Here is an 18682-nt window from a genome sequence, read left to right on the forward strand (position 1 = left end):
ACATACCCATTTTGCATTTTATTGCTGTTTCAATTGTTGCACACACTTTTCTACATCTTGGAATGCAAGACCAAACCCACTGAAATATGTTTTATCTTCTTATAAAAAGGGGGACACAGGAACTATGTTAACAAGAAAAATGTCCTATTTTATCTACCAATTGAAACCAAACCTTTCATGAGAATCTGTTCAGAAAATCTGAGACAAGAACGAAAAAGCCAGCCCCAACACAGAACTACCAGGACAGGATGTTTCAGTCCATCAGTTCTGCAGGTCATTTCGCAGACATTATTTTCAACTTGCTGCACAGGCAAAGGCAATCAGGAGAAGGCACCAAAGCTCTTTACACTCAAAATTTTTGCATCTTTTAACCCAAAACTCAGTCAGCAGTAATACTCAGCACTTGCTTCAGGGACTACGTAGGTCAGGCTGTAAAATCAGGGACACTTTTTGTGTCATGGGAACCAGAGGCTCCTGAACACAGAAGTGACCAAGAGCGCGATGGCGTTGGCGGCAGCATTCTGCGCCCTGGGCTGCTCCCAGCAGCCGCTGAAGTTCACTGCTCCCTGCACTTGCCAAGTTCTCAAGTTAGGCACAAATTTCGGTCTTGTTTTCATCTCTGCCTCTCTGCTATTACTTGGTACAGGGACATATTTATAACACATAACAAGAAAATGAGAATGGTAATGAAAACCACTTGTTGGTAAGAAGAAATTAAGTCACACGGGTCATGGCGTGCTCTGCATTTTGAAGGATAACTGCACAAAAATTCCTTCTCTTTCTACTGAAGAGCTACTGAATCACCAAGCTCCTTGCAGTCATGTTTTTCGAGGAGCTCAAGGTGAATGAAAAGTGCAATCCAGAAACCAAAGTGTTTCTAAAGAAAGTATTATTTATTTTTTGAGCACGGCTCTGCCCCGAGTTATAGACAAAATTCAGAATTCTGTAGACAGGCCATGTGTGAAGAGAAAAGTATAGGAATGGAAACACTGAGTATCAGAAAGGTCACAAGAAATCAGTAAGATAAAGAAGAAACACATTATGTGGTACTCTGGCAAACTGTTCAAAAGATAATGAGATTTATTTTTGCAAGAATAATTTAATATTTTCTACATACTGCATTTTATGTTAAAATATATCTGCATAAAATACACAGTGGGTCTGAAAGGTTGAAATTTGGTTTCATTTGGTCATGTTCTTTGATGGTTCAGATTGTTGTAAATTTTAACATTTATGACTGTTTTACAACTAAAGATATTATATTCTCTGGGGCATTTAGCAAATTTATTTTGATAGAATAAATTCTCAGACTTTCTTTGAAGAAAAACATGGGAAAAAATTCAGATTATGTTGTAAGTATAAAACATGCATTTTGTGACTGCAAGAAAAACAAGCTTAGGAATAGATACTATCAATTTGTTTTCTCATCTTTTAGGATGAATATTGATTATTTCTCCTGCAGCAGTGTGTCTGTGCTGAAAATTAAAAATGTACTAAATAACTGATTATGATCTATTTTGTATATCCTCATCTCATCTTTTCCCAACCATAAATAACTGGCATAGAAGTAACCCATTAAAAACAGGGAGGTAAATAAACTAATTCAGCATTTACTACATCCTGAGGAGAAGGAATGTATTCCTAGCAACTTCTGCAGAGCCTGCAGAACTCAGTATATTGCAAAAAAGGGCTCCATTTATTGTCCAGCCTATTTAGTGAAAGTTATAGCACAGTCTGCTGTCAGTGGAGGACTGATTCACTCTCTGCAGATACAGACAATCAGTCCATCAAAAGGAAAAAAAAAAAATCCAGTTTTAGAGGAGTTCTATTTTTTCCTTTCTTCTTTTCTTTCACCACACAGTAGACTTTTCAATCTGACAGACAAGTAAAATTTTATAGTGGTAACACATTACTTTTCCTGAAAAGTGCCATTACTATAGAATTCAAACAATATCGTTGATAACATAAGTTCCCAGTAAGAAACTCGGCAGAAACCTTCTGCTAGCTCAGTATGAGCAACACATACTATCTGATCCACATCAGGGTCCCAGCCTGGGGACAGGGGACAGAGGTCCGTGACAGACACGGCCAGTGCCAGGTCCCTCAGACAGCTGAGCTTGTGCCGACACGGAAGGCAGAGCTCCTTTGAGCATTGCTCTGAGCTGGACCCAGCCCTTGGGAACAGCCCTGTGCATCACCAGTGTTCAGATCCCTGTGGTGTGGCACAGGGCTGCCCATCCAGGAGCTCTGCCTCCTCTCAGGAGCCCCAGGACATGTCGTGACTCTGCTGAGTCTCCAGGTGCCAGCAGTGTCTGAGGCAGGTGCTTATTTCATCCACCTACCATTTGCTGTTTCATCCCATGTAATTTAAGGGCAAGCTCTGCCGCAGCCAGGCAGGCCCTCCCTGCTGTAGGAAGGTGTGCACTGGGTCAGGGCTGCTCTCCCATTAACTCACGGTGGATGAGGAGGGTTTGAATTTTGGAGGGGTCGCGTGTCCTTCCCACCCCCCTCCATTTCGCTCAGAATTATGTGCTTTCACGAGTACTGACACTCAGCTTTGCAGGATTAACTTTCAGGTGACAGGGAAAGCTTTACAGCTGTTCATATTGTGAAAACCTATTCTAGAAAAGGTTTTTTAAGTGAACAAGTTACAATTAGTATTAAGCAAATTATCTGCACAGATACCAAGCTCAGAGTAATATTGGATTTACATTACAATGACAGAGCTCTAAATCTAAAATGCTGCTTCTCTAGTAGAGTCGGCTTTCACTGTCAAAACCTTTTTTTCAGTATGTGCTGCAGCTTTAACAGCCTATGCGTAAAGTTTGTGGTACATGAAGAGCACAACGTGGTGTTATTTCAGCCCTCAGAGAAGGATCCTCCCCAAAAGCCAATGACTGCACTGAACAAGCCTGCCAAGCACCCGTCTCTCCTCCCTCTTACACACCAAACACCTTTGAAACAGCTTTTGTCTAGGGCAGCGGTCACCTAGCTCGTAATGCTGCTCCCCATGAACCTGTTACCCGTGCTGTGCTCGGCACCAGGCAGGATTCTGGCTGCGGATCACACACCGGACACGCCGGCGATGCTGCTGAACCCATCTGCTCCACGCAGCAGCCAGCGCCGCGATCTCCGCGCTCCTCGGAGCGCACACGGCGTCTATTGTGGTTTAATTAGCAGCACCGCCAGCCCGGGAAGGCTGAGATAGCACCTGCTGAGGTGGGCAGAGAGGCTGCAGAGCCCCCAGCCCCGCCAGCACTGCAGCACACAGTGCTGTGGGCACAGCCACCCCCCCACCGCCCCGGCACCAAGTCAACTCACAGGATCTCCAGGTCGCGCAGGGCTCGGAAGGCTCCATCTTCGATGCAGCTGATCTGGTTGTTGTCCAGTTGCCTGCAGGAAGGAAGGGAGAGGATGAAGGCTGGCTCGGAGCGCCAGGTTGGGGCTTCCCTGTCAGCGAGGTGTCCCTCCACCCCCTCGCAGCGCCTGCTCAGCTGCCACGCTGCTCGGGGCTGCTCGCGGCTGTCTGACAGCACTGCACGCTCCCGCACACTGAAGCCTGTCAGGTCTCAGTAAATATTAATTGCGCCTTTTTTTTTTTTTTTGCCTTTTTTTTTTTTTTTTAAAGGCAGAAGGGAGTAATTTCATTACATTAGGGCATCCAATCCATTATGAGCTTTTACCGTCATGTCACTGAAACAATTTCATTAAGCTAAAGGCCTGTAAATCATTGGAGGTCACTGGGCTGCCCTCCGTGACCTCACAGAATGCCGTTTTTTCTTTTACTGGAAGTTGGAGTCCTCTGTCCTGACAGTACTAAATCTTCAGGCTTTATCTACCCAAGAGCTGTGAGAGTGCATAGGGAATATACCAATTCCAAATTAGACTCAACTAATCTAATTTTATAGTCTTTTTATTATTCTAAGCACCAAATGTCTGTGGTGGTTCGATGCCTCTCTGCATTGTTACTGGTCCCATCTGGTAGCCCTTTCTATTGAAAGATTTCTGACTAAATACAGATTCTGTCTAACTGCATCAGGGAGAGCAGTCCAGTGACAAAAAGCATTATACACATGTACACTTAAAACACTATTTTGCTTCAAAACATGTAATCTAATATTTGGGTGGCGGAGTTCTCTCATTTGTCTCCCTGTATGCGCATGATTTAAATGTATTTTGCAATACATGTGGATAGAGCAAGACAGCTACATCTGTCTCCTCTGCTTAAAAGAATTAAAATTGTAATTTAAAATTCAGTGATTACATTTTCTGACATCTGATCCCCTAAATTTTACACTTAAAGAAATAAAATTACATATCCAGTCACAAGCAAGTAAAATATCTGCATTTCATGAAAAAATAGATGCATGCTCCTGACTGTCTGTTACTGCCCTTTGCACAGCATAAACTTTGGATTTGGTGAGGCAGAGACCTTTTGTACTATGTGGGTAAAGTATCTTGAATAAAGATACAAAGATTACACTGTAGTTTCTGATTTTTATGAAATATATATGTATGCAACTATAGGAAATATATTACAGCCATGTATAGTATGCTTGTATAGGTTCACCGACTACTTTCCAATTATTCGCCGTATTTAATTTTTGGTCTAAATAGACATTTGCAGTTATTTTCTTATTACACAACAATAAACACAAACAGAGCAAATACAATCTTTACGAACACCTCTAAACACTGAGCTTGTTCTGCTAACATTGAGCATCCTGGACATGTACATCTTTGACAATCATGGGACACTTACCCTTTGTGATGCAGTCTGTATCAATGAACACTGTATTTTTTATGAGTTAAAGTACAGGAAAACCCACTCACACTCTAAAGTCTACTAAAAGCCTTAGGAACCATAAAGCCCCAACTAATGGTTCTCATAGCATTCGCTAACTTTGGAGAACTTTGTGAATTTGGCAAAACTTCAGCAATGTCTCCAATACTGGCAGACAGTGGGATGTACAATCCTCCAAAAGGGATTTTTTCTGTGTGTAGGAGTTCATGAACAGCATATATACATATCTGGATAAATGTATACATACATATTTATGTTCTCTCTGTTTCTCTGACCATCTGTGAAAGATCCTAAAATCTCCCTAATTCTGACTGCTGAGAAGATTTGTCCTGATATCCCTGTTTAATTGACAAAAATTTGTGGCTCCAACAGAAGGGATGGTGCAAACTTCAAATGAGTTAAATACAGTGCTGTCTGCATGATTAAATACTTTACACTTAGCTGTATTAAGCAGAAGGTTGGCAGATATTAACATGATGAGGGGAATGGAGCCTCAACTTGAGAATCACCTCTCCCTCTCCTTCTACGGGAAGTACTAGATATCACACGATTTTTATTGGAGTTATACTATGATATTGATTTTTCTGCCAGATACACTGAAATAAGCAAATAAACCCACAGTGTGCTACTCTCAAAGGCTTCTGATTAAAGGGATTCCTTGGTGGGTATTGTATTTTTAAAAAAACTGCTACTCTCATAGATTGATTTTTGTTGAAAAAGTGTAATGACCATTTTAATCATATTTCCACAGGTCCAGTCATGCCACTGCCAACAACCAGGTTTAGTCTGTGTGATCGATGCACAGGATCACAGCAAGGGAAACCTCTCAGTGCTCAGAAGACACACACTTAGCAGGACTATCAGTAAATAGGGAACATATTCATTAGTGATACACCCTGATTCTCTGGCCCAGAACCAATTCTTCACAGTCTCTGGGGTGAAACTCACATGTTTAATGCTCCTTTGTCACAGAGCTCATGTCTCCTGGTATCTATCATCCCAACACATTTAGATCTGCATTGAAACATGAGAATTTCTTCTCAAAAGGAAAAGAACTGCTAGTTGTCTTAAAATTAGGTTTTAAGACCCTCTGCCTCCCTATTTATTTCTCTATGTGTAAAGATGGAATTCCTATTTCTGTGCATCTGTACAGCACCCTGGTGAGCCGTTCAGTCAACACTAGAAATTTGAGAGTTTAAATCTAAACGTCTTCCTTTCACAACAAAGTGATAAGTTGAAAGTTCTGGGGAAAGTTTAAGTAAAGTCTTACAGAAAGCCAAGGTGTTCAGTATATCTTTTTATGCTTATGAAGCCAAAACAAACCCCCTGTGATGTGGCCTAGCAGCCAGCTCGCACACTCAGTGTCGCAGGCTGTGCACGCAGCTCCTTGAGGGGCCAAACAGACATGCCTAGCATTTGTTGAGAAGAACATCTTACTTGAATAAAATTAATCATATGCAGAGAAGTTAAAATTTCAACTTAAAAAAAGGGAAAAAGCCCAATATTTCAGAACAGGTGGAACCTGCATTTCCCTGAGGAACATTGTGACAGCACTCCCATCTCTCCATCGCTGCATTCTGAACAGAGCACTCAGGCACACGGAGCACAGGTCAGGTGCCTGAGACACACCCCACCTGCTTCAGGCTTACAGGGGAATTTTTTAAAATGGTCTTGGGCTGCAGAAGCCTTGGTTCAGATTGAAATGGCACCTCTGTTTGTCAGCACTCATAGCCTTTCTAGAAAATCTTTTCCTCGAGATTGCAAACAGGTTGTTGTGCACATAGTGGTGCAACATGCTGGTGCTAAAAGGTCAGACAACACAAACTCAGATTTAAGAGGCAATTTTAAAAATACCTGGACAAAATCCCTTTTCATACCTGCATTAACTCTGCCTTTTGAAGGAATACAGCACTGGGCACAGACTGTCTAAACCTACCAAGTGATTTGACTGCCTCTGACCAAAAAAATGTTCTCACAGAGAAATACTGAGCTGCTGAAGGATGCATGAAAGCACAGTAACTGAGCTGTGTGGCATTTCCAAATTTTGCTGTTACATAGATAGCTGCCTTTGATTTGAGCTGAAGTGTTTGGGTTAAATGCTGAATCTCTCATACATTAGACACAAAGCAGTGAAGCTGAGCAGACCCAGACCCTGGAGTTGGGCTGGGTGATGTTGTCAGAGCAGCCAGTGAGCTGAGATCCCGGCTGGGACACCCAGCAGCTCCCCTGGGATTGAATTGCCCACCCTGACCCCACCCGAGGCTCCAGGGATGCCAGATCTCCGTGACAGGCAATTAGCAACCAGACAATGCCGAGAGAGAGCGACAGCAATACCAGAGACCTCCGAGAACAGAGCAAAGCACTCAAGCAAGGAAAATATTGAATGGGCAAATGGGATTTAGGTGGAGTGTGACACAGACAAATGCTTATAAACAATCCAAGAATTTATAAAAGTCTTTGGAGGAAAAGACGTCTTTCATGTGGCAGAGCTGTAATACATGAAGCCATATGTATTACTGCAATTTGGCTCTAATCTGGACTCAATAACTACTCTCAGTTTTTATTGAAAAGCAGGAAAATTATGTGAGTACATTATATGCAACTGATGGATAAAATTTAAAATTGATGTTTTAAAGAAAAAAAAACCAAAACACCTTAGACACAAATCACCTTTCTAAGAAATGAGAAATAACGCTGCATCCTAACAGATTTATATCACAGGAGAATCTATGGCTTGGCTAAAATACCACTTTAAAGTGTTTAAAACACTTTTTCCCTGACACTGTAACTATGGCTTATCCATTTAGACTGGTGCATTATCTATCATAAATAAGAGTTAAATTTCAAATACTATTTAGAAGGAATAGGATTTTACAAGGTTGATATTCTTTTGCCATTTGAAATAATCCTTTAAATACCAAGCCTTGAAGGTTTTGCTCACAACAATAAGGAATATTTAATTTTCAAATGCATTTGAGAGACAAAAATCCCCAGCAACAAAATTGATATAATGATGTAATTTTAACTGATATAATTTTATCATGTTACTAGCTTTAAGATTTTTTTCTAAACACAGAAGTATTCTAAAACAAAATAATTGGATTCATGCAGGGTGAAATTTACCAAAACTGAAATAATCTATTTTTTTTAATTAACATCAAAAAATTTCTGTTTAAAACCCTACATTTATATTACTAGCAAGATTTCTTCACAGCACAGCAACTATATAAGAGATTTCAGCACTTTTTCTGCAATTTGCCACACTCACAGTCACAAAGAAGAGGCCCTTCAAGCATCAACATTTAACAATAATGGACTTTCTTACCAGTGTTTTTGTTCTTTATTCAGTAAGGGACTTTTTTCCATTTTCAAACACTACCAAGGCCACTGCAGAGCTCAAGTGCTAATCTATTTTTTAATTATACTGTGACGGTAGTTAAATTACTATAACCTCTTTCTATATTTTGCCCAAAATCTAGTTAAATATTTAAATAAAAGCCAGTATTAATGACTACTGCAATACATACTTTTCAAATTTCTTTCTCATATTTCATATTTAGCATTAAAAAAGCATTGTTATAATAGTTGCATATTTAAGGTTTACTGTAACTGATATAAAATTACTGTTATAGCTTATACCTACACTTGCAGATATAAAAATTAGGGAGGTGCCATTTCCTCATTGAGGAAAGACTTGCATTTTTAACCTGATGTATCCATGTTAGGGAATTGTATCACCAAAATATTTAAAGGAATTTTGATCATGATTTCACAGGAAAGTAAATGCACTGTAAATTGTTACAGAATAATTTTAGAAAATAATTAATTTTGCTAATTATATCTCCAAAAAGAACCCCTATTTGGACAATATTTTTCCCTTCAATTTCCTTTTTCATTTTCTAATACAGACTTGCTGGTTCTATATCATCCCTTTCCTGTAAAGTTTGCACTCTAGTATTTAAGTTCTTCCATAACCTGTAAGAATTAGAAAGACACTCTATAACATTAATTGCCCTTATGTGATTTCAAGAATATTAAAATATCTAAGGAAAGCGACACCAACACATCCATTTAAAATTTCTCACATGCCAAACTAAAGTCCTTATCCTTGTATTAATTGATGAGGAAGCCCCAATAAATGGGGAAAGATGGAGCTTTGAGGTAATGTTAAATTCAATTAAATTGAAATAACGTGAAGTTCTTTCAAAATAGTTTTTAATGCCTTTTTCCCCTTTAATTTTTACTCTTTATTTATTCTTCACTAAAATTACTCTGTAAGAGCTTGCTTATATTAGAAAATATAAAAGATTGATACAGCTGTTGTGATCAAGCTGCAATTTCAGTCTGAGATTTTTACAAGTGTTTAAATTTTTTTTTTTTTTCTGGTTCCCAAGGATGCAGTTTTGCCAAAAGCTGAGGTTGAGGCTTTGTGCAGAAACAGCTCATCTGCCTGAGATAATTGGGCAGACTCATATTCTCTGTCTTCATACCCAACCTGTGCTGCCAGGTTGTTAAATTCAGGGAGGGAGGAATATCTGATTTGAAGGGGAAGAACTGCTTATGAATAATTATTCTGCAGACTATTCAAAATTACTAAGTATTTTGTACTGAGTGTTTGTACTACATTAACTCACAAATCAAAATGCTGCTGTCACAAAATAACCAAAATATCAGCTTAAAGCAAAACTTGAGTGACAAACAAACATGGAGACTCCTCCTGCTACAAGGACAAATACACACAAACACAAGATTTCTTTCAATATCAGGTGCTTTAGAACATTTTTTTTTCCTTTTTTTAACTCTCTCTGGTTGCTGATGTAACAAATAGTGCATACCAAGCACAGAAGTGGCTGTCTCCATAGCAATTGGGGCAGGTTTTGCTGTTTCCCTAGTTACTCTTGACTGATAACCATCTGTTGTTCTCCTCTGCCACAGCCCCAAAGGGGAAAAGGGGAAGAAAAGAGAAAGATAAAATGGGTGTTTGAGAAAAGGAAAGTTACTTACTGTGGTGTTTTTTACAGTTTTAGAAGGTTTGCACTTATTTAAATTATTTATTATGTTGACAAGTGTCAAACATCACACGTAAAGGAAAGTTCTAGTTCAGAATGTTACTAACCAGTGACCTTATTAATCAGAAATCACACCAGGGAATCAGATTAGGAATATTAATAGGAAATCATATCATTAGGGACAGTATTATGAAACTGGAAAATCTGAAAGCGAGGCACAGAAAAAATACGCAGATGTTAAAATGAAACAAGGAGCAGACATTTGTCATGTGCAAAGAGCATGGGGCAGAGGAGGTGCAGGTGGTTCCAGCCACCCAGCTGCTGCAGGTGGAGTAGAACTGTGCCTTCCAGCCCTGACCTCTGCCCATCTGCGGCTGTTGCTTCCATCACAGCCTGAGCCTCCCCTCGTGTGTACGTGGCAGGGAAGGGAGGCACAGCTCGGGAGGTGCAGGCTCTGGCTGCCTGTGCTGCATCCTGAGCCCAGAACAGCAGCAGCACTGAAGCTCACCCAGAATCTGTGCCCTGTGAGCAAGGCTAGTGCTTACACAGGCTCGTGCACCATGGTGGCATCACTTCTGTGGAGCTAACAGCACAGAAGCCATGCTCATTCCCAAGGGAAAACAAACGCCACAGGTGAGCTGTTACCGCCCATCAGTGCGGCAGCATCAGCTGGGATTGGGGTTTTCTCCTTAAAATCATTCTGTGCTGTAACAGATTCATTACAGAACCTAAACTTGAAAAAAAGACCCAAAATGCTCCATCCCTTCCTGTTAAAAAGTGTATCATCTGTCAAAGACAGACAAAATTTGTTTGGAGCCATTGGCATGTAAAATGGGCTCAGGAGGACAGAGGGCTGCAAGAAACTCTCCAGTGTGACACAACGAGGCAGGGCTGGTGCTCTGCTGGTTCCTGGCTGCAGAGCTGGACAGAGGGCATGGGTGACATCCTGCTGCCCTGGGGACGCCACTGCAGGTTGAGCTGGCCCTGCCCATGAGCCCAGCCCGTGCCACAGCACAGAGCTCACCGTGAGATTATTTAACAGGGACACGTGGCAAAGAGCCTGTTAATTCTGGTGGTCTTCCTTGCTGACAAGTTTTTATGTTCAAAAACCTACAAAATTCAGGTTTGAGAGGAAAATGAAGGCTCTCCTGCCTTTGAGAAGCTTGGACTTGACCAGCAAACATCAAAACATTGTGGGGCACGGGGGCTGTGGCAGAGGGCGAGTGCAGAGCAGGGAAGGTGAACATGCCCAGGGCAAGGCCCAGAAGTGCCTGGTTTGTACATGGTTAGGGGGATGACAGAGCAAAAGGAAATCTGGACATTCAATCTCCAGACATCTGTCCCCTCTGAAATCCCACAGCACATTAGATTAATGCTATCACCCGCAGTCATACAATGACCTGGGATATGTTCTTCTCGTTCTCAGGACAAAAAATAGGAGGAAGCAATACCAAGCCACTAAATATGGAGAGTATATGGCAGAGTGTCTGCCCTGCTGCATAGCTGGTAAATTTGGGCAAAACAGTTGTGGGTTTTTTTGGCAACTTTTTTCCTTTTGTAATCAGAAAATTAATACTAAAAACTTGCGGATACTATCCAATTAACAGCTTGCAGTTATAAATGGTAGTTTCTTAGTATAACACACCGATAAGTTTCCAAACAAATCCTGTTTTATCAGACTGTTTTTAAAAAAAACCAAAAATGGCCGGTTAAAGCTGGAGAAGGAATCACAGTTGTAAATATCTCCACATCCCATTTTGGACTGGGGAGTTTTCTCAACATAGTCCTACTCAGTTCCTCAACCCACTCCCACAGCCACTGGAGAACAGTTAACAAATCACGTATTTCAAGATGCTGCATTAATTTTAAATCATCCTAATAGGGATTTCCAGCACTGACCATGCTCAACACAGGCTCAGAAGCTTTTTTAAGGGCTTCCAAATCAGGCCATTTAATCTTTAACACAGCTGTGGGTTCCTATGAACCACGCAGATGAATATAACTGGCATCTCCAGATGAAAAACAGGGTTGGAGGGTGTACTTCCAGGATTTTGCTTTGTTTTACCCATTTTCTTCTATACTGATCAGACAATGGCAGCTTGCTTTTGAGACATGGAATTTATTCCCTTCTAGTAACTTCTGTTGTAAAAGCGGCCTCTGACAAACTCACCAACAAAAAAATAAGTGTTTTGAATCACTTAGACAAGGAACCATTTGGCTTAGTTACAGTTCTGTGCTGTTCACTGATGACCTGCCTGGGTATTATCAGAGGTTTTTTTTGTAACACAGCAATGCATCTAATGACATGCAGCTCCAAATCCTGACTCCTAACCCTTTCTCTGCTTTGCTGCTTGATTTCTCAGGTCAGCTGAGGAAGAGCAGCAGCCACAAGTACCCCACATAACTACAGCCCTGTGCTGTTGCCCTCTTAGTGATATAAAACAGGGCTGGCAATGGCTGTAAAACCCTCTGAAATTTGTTGTCCAGTGGTTGCTTCAATGCATATGCAAAGCCCTGATCCTGTGATTTTAAGTCTTTGCATTTGTCATTTCTTAGCATCACATCCCATTTTGCATGTCAGAGCTGTGGCTGACTTGTAATCAGTTCTAGATGAGATTATGGGTGAGTTTAGATTAATTGGTGCTAAGGGTGAGAGAGACACTGGAATTCAGCCTGAACCTCACAAGCCTTTAAGGCATTCACATCAAACTTCATTCTCACTACTCAAGGCAACGAATTCAAGTTCCCCATCCAGAGTCCCACTGGAATTACTTTTACAGTCTGTCTGTATACCTCATTGCCCCAAATTTGCGTGTTCTGCATGATTTCAAACAAATAAGTTAACACAATATGTGCTTTGGATGACTGCATTACCTGCTTGTGCTACAAAAACTGTAATTAAAGAGGGAAATCTTGCTATGTGCTTTTATATGCTGATTTATATTTGTACTAAGTTTATAAAAATAGTACTCTGCACTTTTCTGAGCACTCTGTGTTCTTATATAAGTAATTTAGGTAGTTACATATACATGTATTTATATATGAGTAAGCAAATAACGCTTCTCTTAAACTAAGAAGAGTGGCAAAGGGCTCCAATAAGCACTAAAATCTGCTGTTCTGTCACATACAAGTCCTGAGCAGGCCAGCCTGCAGTTGACTCCTCATTATTTCCATTCCTAAGGCCACTCATAGACATGGAGTGTTTGTTGGGCAGTTGGACATAAACTTGAAGACCTATTCTTCTTCCTTGAGTAGCTGTTCATATCCAAATTAATCATTCTATGACATATTTCTGAAGTTGTCACACCAGCTCTGCCTCTGTGACTTGTGTTCCCCTCTGCCACCACACTCCTTTGTCCACACCAGGTTTAGAGCCCTTCCCAAACTCACCTAGGCTGTCAGTGAAACACCTGCACCTAATAAAGCAAGGCCTAAAACACTTAAAAAGAGCTAACTAGAGCAAGTGTTTGGAAAGATAACCAGCTTCTAGAACAAAAAAGAGGACATCTTTAAGAAAAGTAAAACAAAACCCAAAAAATATTGTAGGAACCAAAATAAGTTACCTGAAAGATTAAAGGGGAATCTAAACCAATGTTCTTCTTGCTTATCTAGGCACCTAGTAATTTCATCAGTTTTTAAATACCTTGGAAAGTCCTCTGGAATCAACACCAAACTGGATCACAGTTGACAAAAAAAACCATTTTGCTTTCCTGTTTTCAAGGCACCAAATTCACATCATCTGTGAAATGTTTGTCACCTGAGGTAAGGACAGCATTCCATCCTGCAGATTTTTGTTTACAAGCACTTTGCAACAAATGTTCTATTTGAACACCCATATGAACCGTAAGCACCCAATATGTTTGGATGACTACATTCAGTTTTTGTTAGCAGATCCTCAGCTTCCCAAACAATGTTTTACCAAATCAATGTGGCACTGCCATGTATCCTTGAGGAACGTGGCACGGAGCATATGTGACAGCTCTTGTGCATGTTCACCAGGGAGTTTCTTTCCAACTACATGTAACCATAGGTCTGCTTCTTTTAATTCAGAAAAACAAATGGCATCCATCTATTCTTGGCATTTATGGGATGGCTGTAGTATTTGAGTCCCTCACCCTTTAATATATTTATTCCTCCTCCCCAGAGCCATCAGCAGCACCATGAGGTTTTACAAAATTTCAGGAATTGAATTAATCTCTTCCAGTTCCACTAACCTATATAATTTCCAAATTAAAATGTTCCTCTCTAGCCTTGGGAGAGGTATAATACTAAGATAAAACATGGAGAAATGGCATGATAGAAATTGATAAGTTTTGCTGATTGTAATCTGTTTTTATGTGTTTTACCCCCTATCTAATAGATAACCTGTGATAACCTTAATGAAATAATACCCTCACAAGAACCAACTGCTTTCACATCAGAATGCATGGCCTTTTCCTTTTTTTAAATAAACAAAACCCAGGAGATATTGCAGTAAGGTAGAAAAATCATAAAGAAAGGCTTCATAAAATCAAGCCTGCTCCCCCAGAACAATGCCTGGGAAAGTTTATCCGACTTCCTCTCTGACCAGACTGTCAGCATCCACATGCAGGAGGGAGAGTTTGTATCGAAAGGGCTGAACACAGCGCAAGAGATCATTCTGATGAAATTATAGCCCCAAAGTACCTTTACAAAGATACAGGTGAAGGATGTATAACAGCACTGGTGTTTTACTGGGCTGCAGTGCCTGAAAGGAAAAGTCATCAAATCCCTACTGGTATATCCTCACAGAAGCTTAATTCCTGAGGAGAGCTGAAAAGCAGGCTGCAGTGCTGAGCTCTTCCAGCTTTCCTTGTGGACTGACAATCTGCTGGAGGGATAAACTGCTGGGCAAGGAGTAACTCGACCTGGGAGCTGAAACATCCCAGTGCAGAGACCCAGGGACCAAGGGACAACCATAATCTCCAAAACAACACACTGGAAGAACAGGAGGACAGGTCACCTCCAAAGGGATTTACTCCATCTTGCACGGGATTTGAGTGACTTTAAACTCTGTACTTTATCTATAAATGCAGGACTTGTAATGAATTTAAATGTGAAAGTATTATTTAATCAAAAACTGGTAAAACCAGCATCCTGAGATAACTGCATGCCCAATTTAAAAACAAAAATATGGATAGAAGATGGTTTACTGTTAGACATATGGTCAGTATTATTAAATTATTTTTACACTTCTGATTATTAACAGAAAATATTGTAGAGGCAGGTTTATGTAAAGAATTTCGTAGAAGTTACAGATTTCATTATTTTTCTCCACAAATTTTACTTTTAAATTTTTTTTAAGAAAAGTATTTCCTTTTGAAATCATTAAAACAACCTTCAAGTAATCCTAGACATTGTAATTTCTTAAATATAAATGCTTATATTCTGACATGTTCATTCACATTTACTCACTAGTCACCGAATAAGAATTCTACAAGCCTTACAAACTTGAAGCCACTATCAAAGAATCTTAAAAATTAACTTTTAATCCAGATGAATTTGAAATTTCCTTGCTAGGTGGTGTATATTTTATGGGTATTTTTTCCTGACATTAGTCCATAAATTAATTCATAAAGAGACATCTGTTTCCTCTGCCAGCCTTCTGTGACAAAAAGGATGCCACATGCAAGAAAACTTGGACTCCCAGGTAGGACCTGGCAGCAAGTTTGGATCACAATCTCAGTTACCTCACCTGACCCTTTAGACAAAACCTCAAAAACATAATTCCTACTGAGACGTGGCAGCACTGAAATAAAACAGCCAGAAAAAAGCCCTGCCCAAATTTTTTTCTTTTTTGCAATCAAAGCAACAAATTTTTTTGTAAGGAGGTAAAGAGGATACCTGAACAATTGGCTTCACAGGACATTTCTCCATCCTTCTCAGTCCCTGTCCTGAGAGCTCTGCTTGTTGCCCAACTTATTGTGAAGGGCTGGCTGCTCTCCCCCCCCCGCCTGAACATTAACCCTTAATTATGTTTTCAGCTGCTCCTCAGGAAGGGAGAGCACCACATCTCTGAAAAGCAGTGAGAGCTGCAGGCAGAGAGCTAAAAACCAAACTAGAAATCCACCCCCAACAACAACCCCCTGCTCAAATGGTTCAGATAATTGTGCGTCCCTCTTAGTGAATGATTTCAGGCAAACCACTTGACCTCTTTGCAGCAGTCATCTTCCCTCTAAGACTGGGTTTAAAAGCAGGACCTAATCAATAGCTGTTGCTGCATATGACCCGAGTTTAAGCATATAAATTAAATACTAAATAAAGTAGGTTCAAGGGTGAAACTCGCATACAAGGCTACTCAAGGGTCACACAAAAAAGGGGGGAAAAAAGTCAACCTCATTTCTAAAACCAATTTTCACACCAGAAAGCTCCATTTCCCACCCCATGCCACAAAATGCCATTTTTAAATGTGTATGAGAGAGCCCTGTTCTGCTGCCCTGAGAGGCAGGCTGGATGTTTTATGCTGGGCTCATGGAAATGCAGTAAGAACTGCTTATGAGCATCTTAATGTAAATCATTTGCCTTAAGATTTCTTGTGCACCACACCTCAGTTTTATACAGCCCATTATCTCTTTAAATGAGTTAAATTCTAGGGTTTGGAGGTTTGCTTTTGGGTTGGGGTTTTTCTGAGGTTTTTTTTTTAAAACACCATTCTATATTCTAGCATTAAGGTATCATGACTGCCTCATAAGCAACTTGTGATTGACAGGATATTGATGCAGAATTGATACAGGGAAATAATATTGATTGTTCATTCATGAAACTCTGCTGTTCCTTCAAATCAACAATTCCAAAACCCTTGCTTTCCCTAGTCAAACGAGAGAAAGAAAGAAGAGTTCTAAGTGTGAAAATGCACCTTGGACAAGCTGTGTATGCACATTACCACAGTGCTACTGTGCTGCTCAATGAGTTGGAAAAATAACTTCAAAAAGAGCTTTAAAAAAACCCACAAAAGACTGGAGCAGAGGTTACTTCCTCATGAAGATGGAATTCTCTCATTTGTTTCTTTGACATTTATGGGACTACCAAAGGGTAAACAAAAGCAAAATTAGATCCCACAGGCCTCTGGTAGGAAAAAAAGAGTGGAGGGAAATGATATTCAGCAGCAGAAATCAGCTGTACAAATGAGACCATCATCTCACAGCCTTTTCCACTGCTGCTGTCTCCACTCCCCCTGTGTCATCTGGTCTTAAACAAAAGGGGTTTTATTCTTGCCTACCTCAAAGCTATTATACTAAAGCCATTCTCAGATTTGCACCTAGATAATCAACTTTATTTCTATTAATCCCATAACAGACATCTGAGTGCCTGAGAATTCCCTCTGTGCTTCACTCAGATTTAGATCCTTATTTTACACAGGAAGAAAACACTGCAGATCCAAGCAAAAACACTGGTGTTTTTTTTGAATAAGAAAATCCTACAGAGGATCTTAATTTTAATATCCATGTAGGATTTACATGACCTGAGCTGCTTTTGCGGAAATTTTCAAGTGACGCGGCAATTGAGCTGTTTAAAAGGACTGTGTAACATCCCTGGCTGTACAAGCACAGTGAGCATATGTTCACATAAAAACAATTTGTGATGAAAAAACTCTACACTACAGTTATACCATTACAGTTTAATATTTTTCTTTCAAGGCCTATCAATTTTGTATTGAATTGAATTGCAGGTGGCTTTGTTTTTCTACTCTTTATCTCATGGAGCCACCAACTGCAGGATAGCAAAGTCCTGGAACAGACTGAATCACTGAATGAGAAATGTAATCATTCCCTTCTGGGCTCTAAATGTGGAAAGAAGCTGCACAGGCTTGTTTTAAATAGGCAGCTCTGCTCTCACACAGAAAGCTGCAGCTGAGTTGATGGCTTGGGTCAAGAAAAAAGCTGCAGCTGAGGTAAGAGTTGAGGTCAAAAGTAGGGGGACATCCATCTCATTTTCTGGTCAAGGAAGAGTGGTGCAGGAAATCTGGTCCCCCAATCAATTACTGAAATTAATTTTTGAGCCTAAGTCATTGCCTTCTGGGAAAACAAGGATCCATTTACTCAACTGTCTTGCATAGTGTTTGCATCACTTTTTAAAATGAAGTTAGGTTAAAAAGAATAATTGTGTTATCTGGAGAAAGTGCTCCAGAAGTTTTATTCATACACTCACACAATGTCTTGGGTTGGAAGGGACCTTAGAGATCACCGAGATCCATCTCCCCTGCCATGGGCAGGGACCCCTTAAAAAGCACATCAAATCCAGGCACATTGTCACCTGTTCACAAAACCAAGTATCAGAACTGAATCCCATCAAAATGGAACTGCTGGAGACCCCAGAATCCCAGTGTCTCTGCCTTGAAAGGAGTGGCCCTTGAGAACAGCTTCTGAGCAGGAGATCAGCACCCCTGCAGACCATCTCCTTTGGGAGATCTCCGTGGGCACAGAACTGGCGCTGCCAGGCGTTTCCAGCACAGCCTGGCACGTCCAGGGACCCTGCAGGCTCTGCCCAAACCCACCCCCAGACTGCTTTTTCTGGCCAGTAACAGCCATTTGTCACACTGACCAAAGAGCTGAAGCCAAACACAGGGGGAGACAAAAGAGTGGAAAAAAGACAACTCAAGCTGCGGTTTTAACTTCATCCAGCTGGGAAGGTCAAGTGGAAAAGGCAAACTTTGTTCTGCTGGTGGACAGTGTTTACAACCCCCCTTTCTCCATGGAGTCTGCACTAAAATGATATTGCTGTGCTGTTTTGGCTAGAGACTGCACATGCTGACCCCTCCGTGGCCAGCACAGCACCAGAATAATTTCATACAAAAGGTTTGCATTAAATGTAATGAAGCAAATGACAAAATCAATAAACCTGGAATGGTGTG

The 18682-nt window shown here is 40.6% G+C and overlaps 1 protein-coding gene across 2 annotated transcripts in view; it reads right to left on the bottom strand.

Moving 5' to 3' along the window:
* The window catches only part of SLIT3 (slit guidance ligand 3), a 471830-nt gene that overhangs the window by 207188 nt on the left and 245960 nt on the right, over nucleotides 1–18682 (bottom strand). For both annotated transcript variants that reach the window (XM_041397819.1, XM_041397817.1), the window contains exon 7: nucleotides 3322–3393. In XM_041397819.1, coding sequence (XP_041253753.1) covers nucleotides 3322–3393 — 72 coding nt within the window. The remainder of the gene's footprint in view (nucleotides 1–3321; nucleotides 3394–18682) is intronic.

This window comes from Onychostruthus taczanowskii, unplaced genomic scaffold (genome assembly GCF_017590055.1).
Source record: "Onychostruthus taczanowskii isolate IOZ18803 unplaced genomic scaffold, ASM1759005v1 scaffold14, whole genome shotgun sequence".
NCBI classification, from domain to species: domain Eukaryota; kingdom Metazoa; phylum Chordata; class Aves; order Passeriformes; family Passeridae; genus Onychostruthus; species Onychostruthus taczanowskii.